Genomic DNA, 19,600 nt, shown 5'->3' with positions numbered 1-19,600 from the left:
GGTGTGTAATTCATCGGCTGTGGTATATTTAAATTTGGCACTTCTGAATCTCCAGTATCCCTTATTCATGAACCAGAGGTTACATAGCGGAGCCTGCCACTGTAATCTTGAAGGTGTGATTGTAGTTCTTGACATCTGGGAACATCCCATGTGTAAGATGGGCTGACTTCTGGAAACTGACCTCGGGACTTACTGAATGACCCATGGAAAACAATGTGATTTTTGTTCTGTCTGTTTTCATGCAGCTTCCATGAGGCAGTCTCAGGCTGTACCTGCAGATACACGCCCAGAGATATGGATTGCCCAAGAGCTACGGCGTATTGGAGACGAGTTTAATGCATATTACCCAAGAAGGGTAAATGATGTTTTCTTTACCTCCTTTTTTGATTCTGTGCTTATTCTGGAAATGAGCAGTATTACCTAGGTGTGACCTCCTCTTCTTTCTCCATTCCCATTTTCCATTTCTTTTATAGCTGAACTTAAATGATAGCGATTAGACAAAATACAGTATGAGCCAAGGGGGGTTGTGGGAGCACAAACCTTTAACCCTCCATGCTAGAAGAAAAGGAAGTATGTATATATTTGAAATACTTCCAAAAAAATATTAACGTAGTCTTCAAGCCAGAGGGGCTCTTTCTGTCCTCCCTTGAAGCAGTTTGAGTCAGAGGTAAAGAAATTTTTAAATTTCCATCTTTACGCAGCCAAAGGGAATGATGCCAGCTTTAAAGTAAGAGTCTTGGACTTTCCTGATGGTTCTGTGGTTGAGTCTCTGTGCTTCCAATGCAGGGGGTGTGGGTTCGATCCCTGGTCAGGGAACTGAGATCCCGCTTGCTGTGGGATGCAGTCAAGAAGATGAGGGGGAAAAAAGGTAACAGTCTCCCCTGCAGTTTGCCAGGCAGTGAGTCGGAGCAGGAGCGCCTTCTGCCCTTCCAGTCCTCACTGCTCTTCTCAGTGCTCCATTCATTGAAATGCATTTGGAGGCCAATACTTCAGCCTATAATTCCGGGTATAAATTTTTTTATACCTCAAATTGATAGCACTGGAATATTTTGAGGTGTGCTGTTGGTTTAAAAGAAAAAAATCAGCCTTAGATCTTGGGCTGCAGACACTGTGTATTTGTTTTGCTCAGTGGCAATGTATGTTACCATTTTGGACACCTTATTCTCATGGAAGATGTGTTAAACTGTGCAGGCTTTAACTCAGGGAGTTAGGCTCCTAGAAGCATGTGTGACTGCTTCTTGTAGGGGTTCACCAACACACGCGTGAGAGAATGTGGTTTCGGCTTGCTTACCTTTTTTCTGGGCTTCCTGGAGGCTCAGTGGTAATAAACCCGCCTGCCCATGAAGAAGACCCGGGTTTGATCCCTGGTTCCAGAAGATCCCCTGGAGCAGGAAATGGCAACCCACTCTAGTATTCTTGCCTGAAAATTCTGATGGACCAAGTAGCCTGGTGGGCTACAGTCCATGGGGTCACGAAGAGCAGGACACGATTTAGCGACTAAACAGTGACATCACAGTGTTTTTTCTGTTTCCCGTGTATGAAGGTATTTGTGTTGATTCATCCAAAAGGAAGCACTTAATTATTTTCTACAAAATAAAATTTAATGTCATTCTTTCTGTGTTCCTTCTCATCTGACTCCTTTTTTCCCAGACATTATGGTTTCATATAAACCCCTTTCAAAGATTCTTTTTTTTGTTTCTTCTGGATGGAATTTATGCTTTGGACACCCCAATGTTTTGTTCTGTTTTAAATGTTAGTCTTTTTTGTAGCTAGCTTTTGCTGAGTAAATGGATGGTCCCTGTAAAATTGCTTTCAGCCTTTCTTATTTTCCTGTTATATATGATGCTTTCTAAGCTTTTGTAAACATACGTGGAGATGTTTTCCAGTTACAAGTTTTTTATTTCTCCAATATAGAATCTCCACCAAGGAGTTAAGCACTTTCAGAATACTCTTACTTGCTCCTCTTCATACCTTCTGTTGGGTGTGTATATGTGTGTTTGATGGGAAACGTGCTACTGTATGAGCCTGTCATTAGATGCAAGATGTCACATGGATGAATGGGCTTCAGGATTCCTTACAATGCTGTGTCTAGCTGGCAGAATGCCCCGCAACCTGATGGGAACCCGTTCACAGAACATAAACCCCCTCTCAGCCTAGATCTGCAGTGGCACTCCTCTTTGCAAGGTAGACTGTTGTGTAATGGGCCACAGAAGTTAGTGTTCCCCCAGTCCTCTGCCTCGGTTTCTCCGGTGGAATTTTGGGGTTACTGTGTGTGTGGACTTGGCTTTCCCGCTGGACTTGGAGAGTGATCAGAAGCAGGGCCCCAGGGTATCTGGGATGTTGGTCCTAAGTGCTAAGAGGGGAAGGACATGTGTCCGGCCGAATGCATCCACCGTGATTCGGGCGTGTGTCACAGATCCAGCAGGAAGAGGCGACTTCAGGGGCCGTGGCAGCCGAACAGGGTGAGCAAGGCTGTGACTGAGCAGCACACTGGCCTTGCCTCCCCCCATCTTTCGGGGCAGTGGATAGCCTTGGGACTCCAGTCTAGCTTGGGTGGGGCTCCCGGGAGAGGTGAGGCTGTTGGGCCCTGGTGACTTCAGAGTCCGGGAAGCTCAGGACACAGAGAACAGTCGTCCACTCCATCCTCTTGGGAGCTGACTGAGAGCCTTTGACCACAGAGCCAGATGGGTTTAAGGAGATTTTGCCAAAGTTTCTCTTTAAACTTCCATGGAGTTGGTTGCCATTCCCTTCTCAGGGGATCTCCCCAATCTTGGGATTGAACCTGGGTCTCCTGCACTGCAGGTGGATTCTTTACCATCTGGGCCACCAGGGGAGCCCTTATGAAATACCAGTGACTCTACAAAGGTTCCCCTGAGCCTTCCCAGATGGGCCTGGTCAATGCATCTCCGTGGTGGCCCTGAGTGCTCAGTGGTGAGAAGGGCTAACGTGATGGGCTTGGGGCACAGCCATCCCCACATGTGGGCGGTCAAGGTGGTGGCCAGTCCTGATCGTGTGCAGAGGAGACGCAGGCTGTCTGGCCGTGTCGTTACCTGCCTCTCCATTGAAGAAGGCAAAGCAGCCTCTAACTCTTCTTGCTTCCCGCTCTGTCTCCCCTGCCCAGTGTTACTGCACGGCTTAATGTAGACGGTGTTCATGTTTTGTTTTCTTTTCAAATGAGAGTCTCAGTGTTTTGGGTAAAATAAGTAGAAGTTAGTTTCATTGTGATATCCTGCAATATTTTGTAATTGTAAACCTTACTTGGCATCTCTTTTTTAAAAGAACCAATGCAAAAATGCACTTGCTAATCATTTAAGAGACTAGGTTTCTATGAAGGCTGGAATATTGGCGGAAGAGTAGGGGACGGACTATAACTTAAAACGTGATTTTTCTAAAATGAAGCATGTTCTCCAGATCATATAAATAGCCAGTTCAGAGTGGCAGACTGAAACTCGGAGTGGTGACCCAGTGACCCCAGGCCTGCGGTCGCCTGTCTTGAAACTTGTCATATTCCAGCGGTCCATTGTCTGCAGTCACGCTGATGGGCCATTGTTGAATGAGGTGGGGTGGGGGGTGGGGTGGGGGGGTGCAGCTGGGGGTGGACATCTTAGCAGGAAATGGGAGGCGTTTTGCTTTCAAGTTAGGCACTCTGTCCCCGGGAGGTGTCACTTCTCGGCAGGCAGAGTCCATTGCCGCTTAGCCACTTTATGGTGGGTCATGGCCTTTTAAATATTTGGTGTCCTTAGCTACTTAATATGGCTACAGTACCTTTTGTGAAGTGTTGGTCTTCTGTTGCTACGAGCCTTGCAAAGCCTGACAGGCTGCGTTCCCGTTTCGCAGTTAGAGCGCTAGAGGAAACTGTCGTGTGGAGGGCGGGGGGCGGCCTGTGGGCTGAAGCTGTGGAGGCTGAATCCCTGAAGCAGGAGGTGAGAGAGGCCCAGGTGGGCTCAAAGCCCAGGTGAATGTTCCCTTCTCTTCCAGGGACTCTGTGTCATCCCCCCAAACCACCCTGCCCACGCAGGGGGACCCGTCACCCTACTTGATGGGAGTTTTATTGCTCCATGCATGCTGTGTTTTTTTAACTTTCGGTTTTGAAATAATTGCAGAGTTTTACACCGAAGTTGCAAAATGGTACAGAGACCCCTCTTGTATCTGCCACCCAAGCCCCTGCTGCTAACTCTGCCACATGTGTTTTGACATCCTCCTCCCTTATACCTTGGGCTTCCCTCGGGGCTCAGATGGTGAAGAATCTGCCTGCAATGCAGGGGATGCAGGTTCAGTCTCTGGGTTGGAAAGATCCCCTGGAGAAGGTAATGGCTACCCACTTCAGTATTCTTGCCTGGAGAATCCCATGGACAGAAGAGCCTGGCGGGCTGTAGTCACAAAGAGGGTCACAAAGAGTCTGACACGACTGAGTGGCTTTCACTTTCCTCACACCTGCCTGTGTGCAAACTATTTTCTGAACTATTGGAGAAGTTGCAGGCACGATACTCCTGTATTCTCAAATTCATCAGTGTGTCCTTCCTATGAGCTAAGCGTATTCTCTTACGTAACCAGTAACCACAGTGTAGCGAGCACGGCTGGGAAATGAAGAGCATGACAGAGCTGTGTCATCTGTGGGCTGCATGCAGACCTTGCCAGTTGTCCCAGCAGCGTGACATCGTATGCTCCCGTGGGCGTTGTATCAGGAGGCACAGAGTGTCCATCCGTCTCATTCCGGAGCCCCTGGTCAGAGGTGGTGTCCTCTACAAATCAGTACTTTCCCATTCATGATGGAAGGAAAGTGTGGTTTTTTCATGAGTGTATTTCCCCTATGTTTACTTCATTTATCAAAATAAGTTCCTGGGTCCCTGATCAGTTCAACAGGTTATGACACATCTCTCTCAGGCTTCCCAGGTGGCCAAGTGGGTAAAGAATCTGCCTGCCGACGCAGGAGGTGGAGGAGACTGGAGTTCCATCCCCGGGTGGAAGATGCCCTGGAGAAGGGCAAGGCAGTCGGCTCCAGTATTCTTGCCTGGAGAATTCTCATAGAGGACCCTGGTGGGCTATAGTCCATGGGATTGCAAAGATTTGGACATGGCTGAAGTGACTGAGCATGCTCACTTTAATTTGATGCTCCGGCAGCCTCTAGCGTGCCTCCATGCCGTAATTAGGCACTGAAGTGCCTCGGCACCCCAGTCACATGCAGACTTGTAGTGGGACAGAACCTAAGGGGCTGAAGAGGCGATGGAGCTCTGGGGTCCCTCTGGGATTTGCTGGTGGGTGACCTGCAGCCGCACAGTGTCCTGGCTCCACGGCTCCCCGTGTCCTCCTCTCTGGGACCCCGAGGAGGGAGGAGAGGGCTCTTTCGGAACACTGGGCAGCCAGGGCTGTCAATGGACCTGCAGGGAAGCCTCATCTCTCTCTGGGGCTTTCTGGAGAGGGCGAGGAGCTGGCAGGAAGCCCGGGGGCAGCAGCACCTCTGTGTGCTTCAGTCGGCCCTGCTCGCTGCCTCCTCTTCCCTGTGGGTGGGGGCCTCCACCCAGGCCGCCCGCTTTCCTGTTCTTGATTGCCTCTGGCTTCGTCCACAATTCAGAAATTGTGTGAGTGCAAGTCCAAGATCCTCTGCTGGAGGGAGTGTCAGCAAGCATGGATTCTGGTCCCTTGTAGGCATGGGATGCTTTGTGCTCATGGCCAGTTCTCAAGGATGGTGTCCGCTTGGGTGGGATTCTCAGGCTTGTCTGGGTTTGTAGTTCAAGGCTGTGACGGGGGTGTTAGACCCTTCAGGATGTAAAAACGTATGCTCTTGGGGTGACTAGCCCCCCCCCCATTCTCTAACCTGCCTGCCTGCCCTTCCCAGCGCCCAGACGGGGGCGTTCACCTTCCTTCCTAGGCATCAGGTTGCCCAGCCGAAGTCGCTCTGCACTCAGGTAGGCTGTGACCTGGGGATGTCCTGGTAGGGGCCTGCAGTGGACAGCTACCCCTGATGCCCATTGGATAGGCTCTCTAGATGGGCCAGAAGTGGATGAAAACCCTTGCGTTGTTTGATCTCAGGAAACAGTGTGTCTTTTGTTCAGGCTGTCTGCCTCCTACTCTTGGTTCTGGGCGTGTGCAGGCATGAATTGACCGAACTATACAGAGGAAGTGTGTCCCTGAAGTAGATGAAGTGGAGAAGAAAAGGGGGCTTAGAGGCTGGTTTTGAGGGGAGCAACAGGAAAACTCGTGTCAGCACATTAGCATTTTCATGTTAGTTGACCCTTGAACATCGGAGGGGCTTGGGGCACGACCCTGCATGCAGACAGAAATCCATCACTACCATCTCTGCCTCAAGACAGAGAAACTAGTAAATGACTCACCCAAGGGCAGGAAGCTGAAGCAGTTTGGATGGCATCAGGACTCAACTGGTTCCACATAGCATAGTCTCTAACTGAACACAAACTTTTCCCCACACTTAGCTAATTTAAAGATCAACAGAATGAAACCTAGGTACCATATTGAAAAAAATCCATGTGTAAGTGGACCTGCACAGTTCAAAGCCATCTTGTTCAAGGACCATCTGTAAGATACATGAACCTGATGTTTGACCCTTATTTTTAGAAGTGATATTCTCCTATCTTCTGTAGAGAGTGGACAGGGAGAGGTCGAAATTGCAGCTTGTTTGGTAATAGCGTAAACCACACGTACACTCAGAGATGCGTGTTCTCAGATGGTCCTTTTTTGAGGCCTTCGTTAATTGAATGTTGGAGTCAAACAAAATAAAATGCTCTGTATTACTGTCTGAAAGAAAGAATAATGAAAAATCTGCATCTTAAACATTGAAACTAGACCCATGGTATCTCACGAGATGGTGCTTCTCACTTGACTTACACGTTGATAGAGTGAGTTTTTGTAGCCAAAACAGCTGTGATTAGGATAGGTAAATTGATGTCTACCGTTTATGTGTGATACAGTCTTCAGGCTTGGTGAATGCCTTCCTTGGAGCTGAATGAGGCAGTTGTGGATTTTAGAGCTTTGCACACATGCCTTCTCGGAGAGCATGGGGTTCAGATGACCTCCATCAAGACAGCAGCTCTGGATCGCGGGTTTTTTGGATAAGGGCTTTCTTATGGAGGGTGAAGTGTGATCTCGCAGGAAGAAACAGCTCATGGACAAGTGCAGGGACCTCGATCCCTGACTCCGTCCCTTCACTTTCGGGAGCCCCGTGTTCAGTCAGTCTCTTCGGGATGTGTGAAAGTGAAGTTGCTCAGTCGTGTCCGACTCTTTGCGACCCCATAAACTGCAGCCTACCAGGCTCCCCCATCCATGGGATTTTCCAGGCAAGAGTGCTGGAGTGGATTGCCACTTCCTTCTCCAGAGGATCTTCCTGACCCAGGAATCAAACCCAGGTCTCCTGCACTGCAGGCAGACGCTTTAACCTCTGAGCCACCAGGGAAGATCTTTCGGGATGTGTAGTGACAATCAAATCTAAAGCATGGAGAGATGGATCTAGAAAATGCTATCTTCCACCAGGGCTGTTCTCTCTCACTCTGAACTGTAATTGACTTTTCTTCATTGATCTTTATAGAAGGAGAGAGGCTAGTAACTTTGTTCACCTGTCTGATAAGTACGCAGTTTGTTAAAGGAAATGTTGCGGGGCTGGACCTGGGTGGGGGGGACCCCGGACGTGCTGTGTCTATCTGGGTCACACAGCTGTGAGCCAGGGTTGAGGCGCTGATGTGTGGGTGCATGCCTGGGTGGGCACCAAGCTGGATATGGGCTCGCTCACATCACCCACGAGGGCACTGTCGTGCTGTGGCAGGTGGGCACACCTGCACGGTTGCCTGGCCCTTGGGGGACCGGAGGCCGTCAGCACATAACCATTTGGAGATGCAGGTGCCTGGAGGGGGACTTCAGAGAGGGCTAACTGGGGTTTTTTAAATTTCTTGAGGAGGAAATGGTGATACCCTGGAGGCTCAGCCCTCCTGCAGACGTACAGAAATAATCAGCCTATCACGTTGTCCTCCGCTCGACTTCTCCCGGCTGAGCCAAAGCAGAGGGGTTTGGGCTGTGGTTAAAGTGTGTATGTCTCATTAGCATTTTTTGGAGCCTGGGCCTTTCACGACCACGTACGCTTGCTCTGAATCGAGTATTTCGTCAGGTGGTGTCTTGTGCTGGAGTGGTCATTGCCATCTCTGGCTTCTCTGTGGTTGGCACAGCGATGCCCCTCGGTCATGGGCCAGGGTTCTTCATTTCAGCCAGCATGGGGCCTGGAAACCAAGTTTTCTATTTCTAGGGGTGATACTGGGCTAAGAAAATGTGGTGCATGACAGGTCAGTGAGGGAAGTGGCTATTTGTCCTGCCAAAAGCATCACCTGTAATAGATGCTTTGAAGTGATGCTGACAGTCAGAGGGTGGGATTCATGACTCTACGATCTTTCTGCGACTTTTGGGCATCCCTTGCCCCCCTAGTGGGAGCTGGGTGCAGTGCTGTGGGAAATCTCACTCCTGGTGCTGGGAGGTTGTGGGGCGGGGGGAGCACCACATCCGGCCGAGGGGATCCCCTGGCGCTCTTTCCACAGCTGTGTTGACAACAAAGCTTGTTCGGCACTAGCTATGCAAATGCCCTTGTTGCCGTGGTGACAGATGGAAAGTGCGTTTGGCCTTGGGGCAGCATCAGTCGTGTGGGGCTTGTGCTGGAACCGCAGCTGGGTCACCCCTGGACTCTGCTCTTCAAGTGAGGAGAGGCCAAGTCGTCTTGCCGAGCTCCGCGTCGGGTCGTCGCGCGGGGGCCCTGTTCCTCTCTGACCTGTAGTCTCACTGGCTGGTCGTTGAGAAGAACGTTTAGACGGATGGGTTATGAGTGGGCAGAGGGGGTCTTCCATCCAACAGTGGGGCCGCCCTGCCCCTCGCCTCAGCCTGTCCCCTGCGACGGTGACAGTGTTCAGCCTTGTTTCGGAAGATGCAGAGCAAACACCGTACATCCAGACAGACGCTCTGTCCTCGTTTGCCCAAACTGGAGCAGAGATTCTCTCTGTAAGAGTCCTTCCTGGTCTCAGAGTCTAGAATTCAGGCTCCTGTAACAAGTGACCACTTAGAGATAAGTCTGTATTTAAAAAAAAAAAGTTTGGGACGTCTTAGGCATTCTTGTTGAAATTCTCTTAAGAAGCAAGCTTTTGAACAAGTTAAATCACTCAGAGTCTCAGAGTTCTGGTATACCTTGCTTTTTAGTTTGTCTCCAAGAGTTTGGTATCGTGCTGTTTTGATAAGATGGTGAAAATAGTGTCGTGTTGCCATTGTTACCTTGACTGCCAGAAAACTCCTAACTAAACTGTGGTTCTGTGGCACCAAATCTCAGTCCTAGTTCCCTAGTTCCCTTTTTTTCCTTTTCATTTTTCCTTTTTTTTTTTAGTCTCTTAATCATGTTTATGGTCTTACTCAACCTTTATTTTTACTGCGCTTTGTGCATCTCTGTGGTTTTGATGGTAAGCCCCCTTGAGTGATGATGCTGAGTGAACCTGTGGCTGGTACTTACTGAGTCATCAGGCCCAGTGAGGTCTGGCCCTGCCTGTGGAGCCCAGACTGTTGAGTGTGTCCTGCGCTGTGTTGGAGCTCGAGGCAAGCAGTCAGGTCACCTGGTGTTTCCTGATCTGGAGGCTCGGTCTGTGAGATGCAGGAGAGCCACACTGGCTCAGAGGTCGTGGTTCCATTGAGCGGTGACAGTGGGCGATGCTGTGAGCCCCCAGGCTCGGGCGCACGACGTCAGAAGGCCTGGCGTGTCCTGTGGGCTTCGAAGGGTCCGGGCTCCTCTGTGCCTGCACGACAGGAAAGCGGAATCAGTTGCCCTCTGCGGGCGTGTGTGGTCAGCCTGACCAGTTCTCCAGGGCAGGCTGGGAGAGTATTTTAAAAGACTTATTCTTTAAAAAGAATTCATTTATTTTTATCTGTGCTGTGTTTTGTTGCTGAGCAGACTTTCTCTAGCTGTGGTGAGCAGGGGCTGTTCTCCAGTTACGGTGCCTGGGCTTCTCATTGTAGTGGCTTCTCTTGTTGGCACACAGACTCTGGATGCACAGGCTTCAGGATTTGCAGCACGCAAGCATAGTAGTTGCAGCTCACAGACTCTAGAGCGCAGGCTTCGTGGTTGTGGCCCACGGGGTTAGGAGTCCATGGCATGTGGGATCTTCCTGGGTCAGGGATCAACCCCATGTACCCTGTGTTGGCAGGCGGATTCCTATTCACTCTACCACTAGGGAAGCCCCCACTTTTTTTTTTTTTAATAAATTCCCTTAAAAAATATTATTTGTTTGTGCTGGGGTCTTGGTTGTGGCACGTGGGATCTTTGGTCTTCGTGGCAGCATGCAGGGTCTTTAGTTGAGGCGTGTGGGATCTAGCTCCCCGAACAGGGATCGATCCAGGGCCCCCTGCCTTGGGAGCACAGAGTCTTAGCCACTGGATGACCAGGGAGGTCTCTCCAGACCTGTGTGGCATCCTGCACGCCTGCTTCCCAGGCAAGAGAGCATGTTTGGCCAGCGGATGGAATTAAAATTCCCCGACCCGTGGTTGGTGGTCCCAGAGCTCAAGCCCTGTTGGTGGCCAGTGTTGTGTCCTGTCACAGCGACCAACCAGTGCCTCAGGGCATGGCCCCGTCTGCTCTTTGGACGGGAAGGACCTCTCCCGCATCTTGGCTCTGTCCTGCCGCAGGCCTTGGTTTCGCTGGCATGCGTGGGTGCTTTTCAGTGTGCAGGGCGGGAGCTTGCACGTGCCTGGGCCTGGCTTCTGGGCTGGGGCCCAGGCCTTCTCTGTGGCTGTTCCCACTGATGGCAGTGCCGCAGGCGCCCTGTGTGGTGGGCTGTGACTCGGGAGTGCCCACGAGACCTCCTGCATGCAGACAGGCTTTGAAGTCAGGTGTTCTGTGATGCGGGCCGTCTGAGGGCTGCCAGAGCCCCTCGGCCAGAGAGGAGCGAGGACCGTGAAGGGGGCCTGGATCTAGACCACGGAGACAAACGTCGTGGTGGGATGGCGTGCTCTGCTTTGTGTGCACGTGGGTGAGCAGAAGAGGAGACTGAGACAGGAGGGATTTGAACCTAGGAGCGTGTTTAGCTTTTTAATCTTTTTCCCTCCAAATGTACCATTGTCATATGTCTTTTTAAAGTGTGTTTACGGTTTAGACTAAAGCAGCACTGTGCAGTTCTTGAGCCAGGAAGCGCTGGGTTTCACTTAAGGGCAAAGGCTTAGGAGCGATGGTTGAGCATGCACGGGTATATTAGGTTGCCAGGGTGGCTGGAGCACAGGCAGGGGGCCTTAAACCTTGGAAACAGCTTTCTTTCACAGTGCTGGAGGCCAGAAGCCAAGGCCTCTTGCTCGCCGCGCTGCAGACGGTGTGTGTTGGTGACTCCCCCTGGCGAGACGATGTCTGTGCCCTCTGCAGGTGTCGGGCAGCGTGTCCGCCCTGACGGGAGCTGCCCGTCCTCCAGCTGTCTGAGGTGTGAGCTGTCCACGCTGAGCCAGCAGCAGCTTTGGCTGGCTGGGCCAGCTGTCAAGGGCTTTCTGGGCTGGCACAGCTCTCGGAATCAGCAGTAATGGCTTCCTCCGTTGAATGGTGTCCAGATCAGTGGTTCGCTGGCTTGATGGCGTGTGCCGGGCTGTCCCGCGTGCCGTCTAGGGGGCCAGGTGTGCCCCGTCTTGGCTCACCCAGGCCTTGCAGCATCTCCTCGTTGGTCAGGGGCTGGGTGTCCCTTTCGCCAAATTTTTCCTGCGTTCCCCTGCCACCCTGGCACGTCTTTGTATCTCCACCACATATTCTTCTCATGCGAGACAAAAGCAACACTGTTAATAAGAAATTTTTTTGCACCTGTTGTCCTCATAGTGTGCGTGGAAGGTTTTCTCCTCTTAGATAATTCCATTTCTGGAATATAAAATTGGCCAAGGGTCAGCAGGGTCCATCCCTACTGTGTGACCCGGTCCCCTCATGGGGTCATCTTGACTCCATTCTCTGGTCCACCTGAAGGCCACCAGGGACAGCCAGACGGCTTTAAGACGGCTTTCCCCATCTTGAAGCAATGGCTTAGCCCAGCCCCATGTACACTTTCTTCATTTTAGTAAATCGTGGTTTTATTTTGAATAAGCCTCTTTCAACCTGTTAATATTAGTCTCAACTAAAATTAACCTTCCCCTAAATTATTCTCACCCCAAAGAAGCAAAGTAATTTAGAAAGTTAAATCAAAACAAAGCAATCTTGTGTGTCGAGCAGATAAAAATCGCAGACTGTGGTTACGGAACGCCTCTACAGGAATCGCTTACATAAAGCCGATTTCCTCCAGTCTGGTTCTGGAAGGAGCAAGGGAAGTGCTCAGGCCTTATCACAGTTCCATCCCGTCCAGCACGCCCCAGAGGGCTGTGTAAACAGTGGCCAGGAGGGAGCCCTGCTTGCAGCTGGCATCTGCAGGCGACAGTTAGGTCTGGGAGGGGACGCCCATCCTCAGCCTGCCCCAGTGGCCAGTGGAAGAGACCAGCCCCCCAGAGTGAGGAGAGGGGTTGATGGAGAGCTTCAGACAGAAAAGGGAGCGGGCCCGGGGTGTTGCATTCAGGCCTGAGCAGAGAAACAGCTCCTGGCTGGAAGTGGGTCGTCTGTTTCCAGCTTTGGCTGGTCTGGGTGTGCACCCTGCTGCTGCTTCTTGTTCGGTTGCTCAGTCGTGTCCAACTCTTTGGGACCCCAGGGACTGTAGCCCGCCAGGCTTCTCTCCATGGGATTTTCCAGGCCAGGATGCTGGAGTGGGTTGCCATTCCCTCCTCCAAGGGATTTTTCCGACCCAGTGATCGAACCTGCATCTACTGCAGGTAGATTATTTTCTGATGAGCCACCAATCGGGGAAGCCTTTACACCCTGCACTTAGCTGCAAAATGGATTAGACCCGAAGGTGGGCATGCTCTGGAAGACATGGGGACCTTGAGGCGTTCAGTAGCCTGCCAGTTTCCTTCTGAGCGCTATCTCAGCTTGTCCTAAACCTGTGGGGGTCACCGGCAGATAGACCTGTTCTATCTTTCGTCACACTCTGCCTGCCACTCTGGGGTAAGGGCTGAGAGGAGCGAGGGTTGAGTCCACCTGTTTGCTGACCCTGGCCGCTGTGCCGGGCTGACAGCATGCACTCAGAAGAGCTGCCGCACGCCAGAGGCAGGGTGGCGCGTCAGCACTTCACTTTGTTCAGCTTCTTGGGGCAGATCACCCCGAGACTCACCCTTAAGGGAGCCTGAAACCTCTTTGAATGTCAGTAACTTAGTTAGTTACTTGCATCCACTGGGTTCCCATTTGCTTTACCCATGCCTCTCTTCACGGGACCCCAACTTGGGGTGACATTTCTCAGCACCTGTGCGGAGGTGGTGGGTATTATCGCTCTTCATCCTGTTCGTGACGCCAGTTGTCTTGTCCACACTCTACGCTGTTCGCTGAACCCAGGGCAGGCAAGGCCCGAGCTCAGAGGCTGGAAGGAGACTTGAGGGGCCTCAGGAACTGCAGACACATTTCTCTCCTGGCTGGTGCAGCAGCCACAACGTAACCGTAACATAGCCAAAATGTACCCTCGTATAACATCACGGTGCCGCTCCAGTGTAGCCCTGGCGCAGCAGCAGCCAGGGCTTTCACAGTGAAGCTCACACAGGCGTGCAGCGCACAGCAGCCCGTGACCAAGCGGGCACCTCGTGACGCACGTGCACAGCGCTGTGAATGGTCTCAGCTGTTGCACAGCCATTATTTACAAAACGTGGGGCGAGAGGGCCTGACCACGCCATCTTGGCTGATTTGCTCTCGCCCTGCGCTGGGTTGTTCCTTTGCCAGTGGTTGCTGCCTTCCCCGGTCCAGGCCACTCTGGTCAGCTGTGACGTCACCTGTGGAAAGAACGTGCAGTTTCTGTTGCTGTTTTGTTTTTGACCGCAGCAGGTGGGATCTTGGTTCCCTGATGGGGGATCAAACCTCTGCTCTTTGCCTTCGAAGCGCAGAGCCTTAGCTGCTGGCCCACCAGGGAGGTACCCCAGAATTATGTGGTTTTTAGAGGGAGAAGCAGATTCAGGGGTCCTCTCTGAGTCTCCAAACAGCCTTGCAGCCATTTTATAAAGAGCACCCGTCAGTGCCCCTGCTCCTTAGGGGGTGACAGCTCCGGGAAGAGCTGGCACTCGGGGGACCGGGCGCGCTTCTCAGTGGCTCCCGCAGGATGACTGCCCCCTGAAATGCGGGTGCCCTCCTCCCCCGCCCCCAGGCCCGCCTGGAGCCGCTCGGGCTGGGCGGTGAGCAGCCCCTGTCTTCTCGTTGCAGGTCTTCGTGGGCCACCGGGCGGCTGAGGACCACCCCCAGATGGCCCTCCTGCGCGTCTTGCGCTACCTGGCGCGCCTGGTGTGGAGGATGCAGTGACGGCTCGCGCAGACGTTCCGCTCGTCTCAGACCGGCCCGCCCCTCGCCACGGGGTCGCCGCGCTTCAGTGCCCTTGCTGTGCAGGAGTCCTTTGCTGGAAGGGTGGGCAGAGAGCCAGCCGGCACGTCCCCGGAGGACACCAAGCTGCACGTGGACCTGACCTTTGTCTGTTCATCACCATGCCGCCGAATTTCCAACGGAAGCTTGATGTGAATGTAAATGAGGGAGGGATTCTCTTTTTTTTAAAAACAATGTACAAATCATGGTTCTCTGGAACAAGATTTTATGCAAGAATGGTGTTTACATGCAGTGTGTGTGTTTTTTTTTCCCACCTTTGATAAGAGCAGGTTTTTCAAAAAGGAAATGGAAACTTTTTAACCAACTCATGAGTGATTTTTGTAGTAAAATTTTAAGAACCTTTTGCCTACTCTCAGAGGATTATATAAACTCTGCAGTGGAAACTGAGCCAGCTCATTTATAAAGCTGCCTTAGTTTATTTTTAGAGGTCACCGTACAGCATTTTTAAACGGGAGAGGTATGACATGGCCCGTCCCTTCCCTGCCATTGCCTCTTGGACCTTTTTTTTTTTAATCACCATTATTAATACCAAAAAAGTTTTTATGAAATGGAACTGGTAAAAGGGGCAGAGGGAGGTCCTTTGTCAGCCTGTATTGACATGCCACTCCCATTGTGTAAATACCTACTTACCTCCTTAAAATTCAATTGTATCTGTGGCAAAATTTTACTCTGTGTGTGTGTTTTGCTTACATCCTTTGGTGATGCTCTCCGAGCCTGTCAGGGCACTGGTGAACACATCTGGTCCAGTGACTGTTTTCATGGTGAAAGGCAGTTGGGTCTGAGCCCGGGTCTGGGTCAGACATGGGTCTGTCTGTCTCTTGGTAGCTCACCCACTGGGGAGTGCTCGCTGGCGCTTCTCGCTTGCTTTGATGGACTTGCTGTTTAGACGTGTTATGCAGAGGTTCAGGGCAGTCGTAATACCAGATTTGCTGCGGCTTTCCTATAGCACAGGATGGACTCTCGGCCTAAGGCCCCAGGTGACTAGCATGCCTGCCTGTGGCCAGGGTCACCTGCAGGGGGCCACACTCGAGCCCTCGTGGGAATTGGCAGAGGCTGTGGCAGGGCTTTAAGCCGCTGCTTTCTGGGCATCCTGGCTTTTCATCCAGCTCAGAGTCCCTCTGGTCTTCAATGGCTCTTGGCTAACTGCTCTTTGAAGTAAAGGCTTCATTCTGCTCTCAGCAGTTCTCATAAAGAATACCATCAGACACAGGGGTGTCTGTCAGTCGTCCACCTCCTGGGACCGCTGGGTTCTTGTCAGGCCCCCCTTCCTGCAGCCACTTCTGTTGGGGGTGCTCTTCCTTCACACCTGCCAGGAGGAAGGCAGAGAATGCAGGCTCAGGAGCTGGTCAGTCTTTTCAAAGGCAGTAAACTCCCGAGGAGACCCAAGACAGACAGATGAGGGAGCATTGCAAGCAGGGGGGTGGAGGTCATTCTGTGATAGCTGAGGGAGCATTGCAAGCAGGGAGGTGGGGGTCATTCTGTGAATCCCATCGCTCTTACAGGTTTTGAAACCTCAACTGATTAAACAGCTTTTTAAAAGACATACATGATGTTTCAAACAAGTCAACAGTGCCAGCAACAGCTGTCGTGTTTGCTTTGGGCCCAACGAGGACCAATGTTTTCTCCTTATCGGTTGGAACAGTGGATTCATTTTTGTATCTTTATAGTTTTATATATATATATATGTTACATATATACTTTTTCCTTAGGTAGAGAGAGATTTGACTCCAAATATTCTTCCCTCTAAACATTTTCTTTTCCCCAAGTAGCTTTCTGGGGTCTTGAATTGTTTTAAAAGCTGTGTTGAGTCTCAGCCTGTGTGTCCTTTGACCCTTTGTCTTGAACCCATCCGCTGGATCCTCAAGTCCATGCAAGCGGTTAAGGCGGTCCATGGAATTGCAGCTGTGGGCCTGCTGCACACACACACCAAAGACGTATTTGGTTCTGGGCCGCGCCCCCCCAGGATCTCCGTATTCACGGGCCAGTCTCTTGGACTGGAGCACTTTATTCCTTCAGCACCAGTGCCCCGGGGGGCCGAGCGCTTGCTCACCCACCTGCAAGTTTACCTTGGGCTTGGGGGCCTCCAGGCCCCCTGGGCTGGCCGTGGAAGCAGCTGGTGAGGAAATGAGAGATTCTATGAACTGTAGAAGTAGTAAAACGAGGATGTTGCCCGTGGGACTTGAGAGGTGACTAGACATCCCTGTACTGTATGTATCTGTTGATCATGATGCCTCCTCCCTGCAGAAGGTATGCCCATGGCTGGGTGTACCTTCGATGTCTTACTTTTCCTTCCTTTGACTTGCAGAAAGCAAAAATAATTCGGTCCCTTGTTGGAAACTTGATGCAGGTTTTGTGCCTTGATCACCCCGTCTTATGTGGTGTTTGTGGAAAGTGGCCTGTGACTTTTCACAGGAATGCAATAAACACGTGAAATTAACTTCATGAGTGAATCTGCAAATTACCTGGACCCCTCCCTAGACCTGCATTGATGAAGATTTTTTTTTCTTGGTTTAAAAAAGAAAAATGTACATAGTGAACTACAACTTTCTCCTTTTCTCCTTCTTAATACTGTATATATTTTGACTATTTATTAGATTAGGAAGTCGTATTTTACTTATCAACTGAGCCAAATGTCTGTGCAATTATTATGTGTCCTTTCTTGTAAAATTTGTACAGCCTAAATGAGTAAAAGAAAAAAAAAATCAGTTTTTACTAAACTTTTTCAGAATTGAGGATTGTGAATATTGTAGATTCTTTTTCTATGTAATGCGTCCTACTGTTTCATAATGCTGTAACTTGTAGGAATGTTGTATATTTATTTCTGGCTTATTTAATGTCTTACGTTCTGCAAAGTGTTGACCTCCCTTTCCCCTTTGCCTCCTGCTGTCCTGTCAATTGCTTTAACTCTTGAGGTGGTGACTGGTCAGCTCGCGGCTGGCCACGTGGTCCCTCCAGGTTGGCCCTCCCCAGCTTTGGTTCCTGGTGTTTCTAGTCGAGTGGATTTAAATTCTTAGGGTTTGCTGTCCTCATGATGAGGTTTGTGTTTAGACAGCATAATGAGAGACCAGAAATCTGATAGGCTATCAGATTCTTCTCTAGAACTTTCCAATGACTCTTTAATTCCTGAACAGCTAGCTTCTCATAGAAACAAGTGCTGTTAACTTCAGGCCATTATCTTACAAAATAAAATACTTATCGTTAGCAGTGGGAAAGATCTTTCCATTGAAGATTTATCCCTGACAGCTCAGTGTTTAGAGAGACTCACACGTCCACTTCTGCAGGTGTTGCCATGAGACTGTTGAAGGCAGAGACCAGGCAGATTGAAGGCACGGGTTGACCAGTTGCCCTGGTTCCCAAGTGACTACTGGACCACCTCACAGTACTAACCTTTGTTGGCAACTGGTGACTAGTTGAATTCCCCTGCCCCCAACCGTGCTCTGTGGCTTCCTACGCTTTGAGGTGCAGACTCTACTATGTATCTTCAGGAACTCACTGTACAGGCCTGCGCCCCCCACCCTAGCCCTGAACCATTTGGTCCCAGCATTCGATCCACCTGTGTCTTCAGGGTGACGCCTTCCTTCTGCTTCTCCAAAGCCTTCAAATGGGGGTCTGGACCCCACTGGCCTGGGTGCAAAGAGGTGAAAGCTTGAAAGATTTTCTAGCGGTTCTGTGTTGATGGTGTTGTCATCCCTGCTGATTTAGCTTGGTGCCTGTGTGTGTCCAGCCTGCGCACGCACATGTGCAGTGACATGAACACACGTGTCGCTAAACCAGCTGGGGTAACACCTGTCCTGCTCCAGACGGCATCGTGCTTAAGAAGCACCCTCAAGCTCCCAGCTAAATAACTTGACTACTTTGATTTAGGAATTTCAGACCTTAGAAGCTCTCTTTAATTTGTGTGTCCAGGTTCTGTGACCACTAGTTACTGTATCAGAACTCATCAGGTACTCATTTATAAATAGCACTGATCTGTCTGTAACTTTCTTCCTAGGACCCAGCGTATGTAGCATTTGTATTGCAATTTCCCTGGCTTGTGTTTTGCACTGATGGATTTTGACAGGGTAATTGCCACTTTACTTGTGCAATACTGCTGTAAATAATTGCAGATTTTTTTTTTAAGAAACCCAATCTTTTATGTTATTAATGAATTTTATATAAATAAAACTTTCAACTAGTTTTGGCGAGCTGTTTGATTTATTTCACAAAATGGTGGAGAAGCAGCTGAAATCATGGATACGTACACACCCACACTCTGCCCTTATCATTCACTGAATGTATTACCAACATGCAGATTTTGTGAATTGTCGCTTGAAGTCAAATCTGTGTAGTATACTTAAAAGCAAACCACTCTTTAACGTTTTGAAGTGGCTGGTAAGAGCAACTGCAAAGTTTTCTGCCCACGTAGTCAGGTATGACTCAGCACCTGGGCTGGCTGTGGAGTATTAGGTCACAGGTCTAAACTATATTGATTAGTGATTATAGCAGATACCCTGCCATCTCAGCCTGTCTTGGTAGTTTGAAGAACATTCAAAACATGGAAGTCTTGTTTGACTCTTAAGCTTATCTATATAGCGCCTGCTTGAAGCCAGAAATCAACAAATGCCCCGATCTGTGGTGAACTCATCACTGCTGACTTCTAAAGGGGCCGTGGAATTTGGGGAGCCCTGTGCTGCGTGGCAGGTGGGAGCTGGTGTAGGGGTGCCAGAGAGAAATTACGGTCTACTTTGGGGATACAGTTTATAAAATCCTGTGGATTCCTATAAATACATAATTTGCCACTTCTACTCCGAAATACATGCTGGGAAAGTTAAAAGACTGGGTGAGCTTTGTTTTAAGCAGGTAATAGATTCATACTTTTCAATTACGTGAGCAGTACATGTGCCTCTGCATTTTTAAAGTTTGTTTTTTATTGAACTATAGTTGATTTGGTGTTATGCTGATTTCTGCTGTTTAGCAAAGTGACTCAGTTATACACACACATACATTCTTTTTGATGTCCTTTTTCATTTAGTGTATCACACGCGCAGGCTGAAGTCACATCACCCAACTTCACACAACTGAAGTTTTGTGCGACTGAACTTCACACACTTCACACAACGGAAGTCACTTGAGTTGTGTGCCACTCTGCTACCCTATGGACTAACCCACCGGGCTCCTCTGTCCATGGGA

At 50.2% G+C, this 19,600-nt stretch overlaps 1 protein-coding gene across 5 annotated transcripts in view; it reads left to right on the top strand.

Moving 5' to 3' along the window:
• The window catches only part of BCL2L11 (BCL2 like 11), a 68,981-nt gene that overhangs the window by 34,181 nt on the left and 15,200 nt on the right, over positions 1 to 19,600 (top strand). For 4 of the 5 annotated variants that reach the window (XM_040267543.1, XM_040267542.1, XM_040267539.1 and 1 more), the window contains 3 exons: positions 246 to 355; positions 14,258 to 15,851; positions 15,898 to 18,607. In XM_040267543.1, the coding sequence (XP_040123477.1) occupies positions 246 to 355; positions 14,258 to 14,353 (206 nt within the window). In that variant the 3' untranslated portion in view covers positions 14,354 to 15,851; positions 15,898 to 18,607. Of the gene's footprint in view, positions 1 to 245; positions 356 to 14,257; positions 15,852 to 15,897; positions 18,608 to 19,600 lie in introns of those variants that run through there. The other variant, XM_040267541.1, reaches the window with a different exon arrangement.

The sequence above is a fragment of the Oryx dammah genome, unplaced genomic scaffold, assembly GCF_014754425.2.
Source record: "Oryx dammah isolate SB20612 unplaced genomic scaffold, SCBI_Odam_1.1 HiC_scaffold_25, whole genome shotgun sequence".
Lineage (NCBI taxonomy): Eukaryota > Metazoa > Chordata > Mammalia > Artiodactyla > Bovidae > Oryx > Oryx dammah.
The sequence above is the reverse complement of the archived record's forward strand: the minus strand, read 5'-3'. Positions and strand labels throughout refer to the sequence as shown.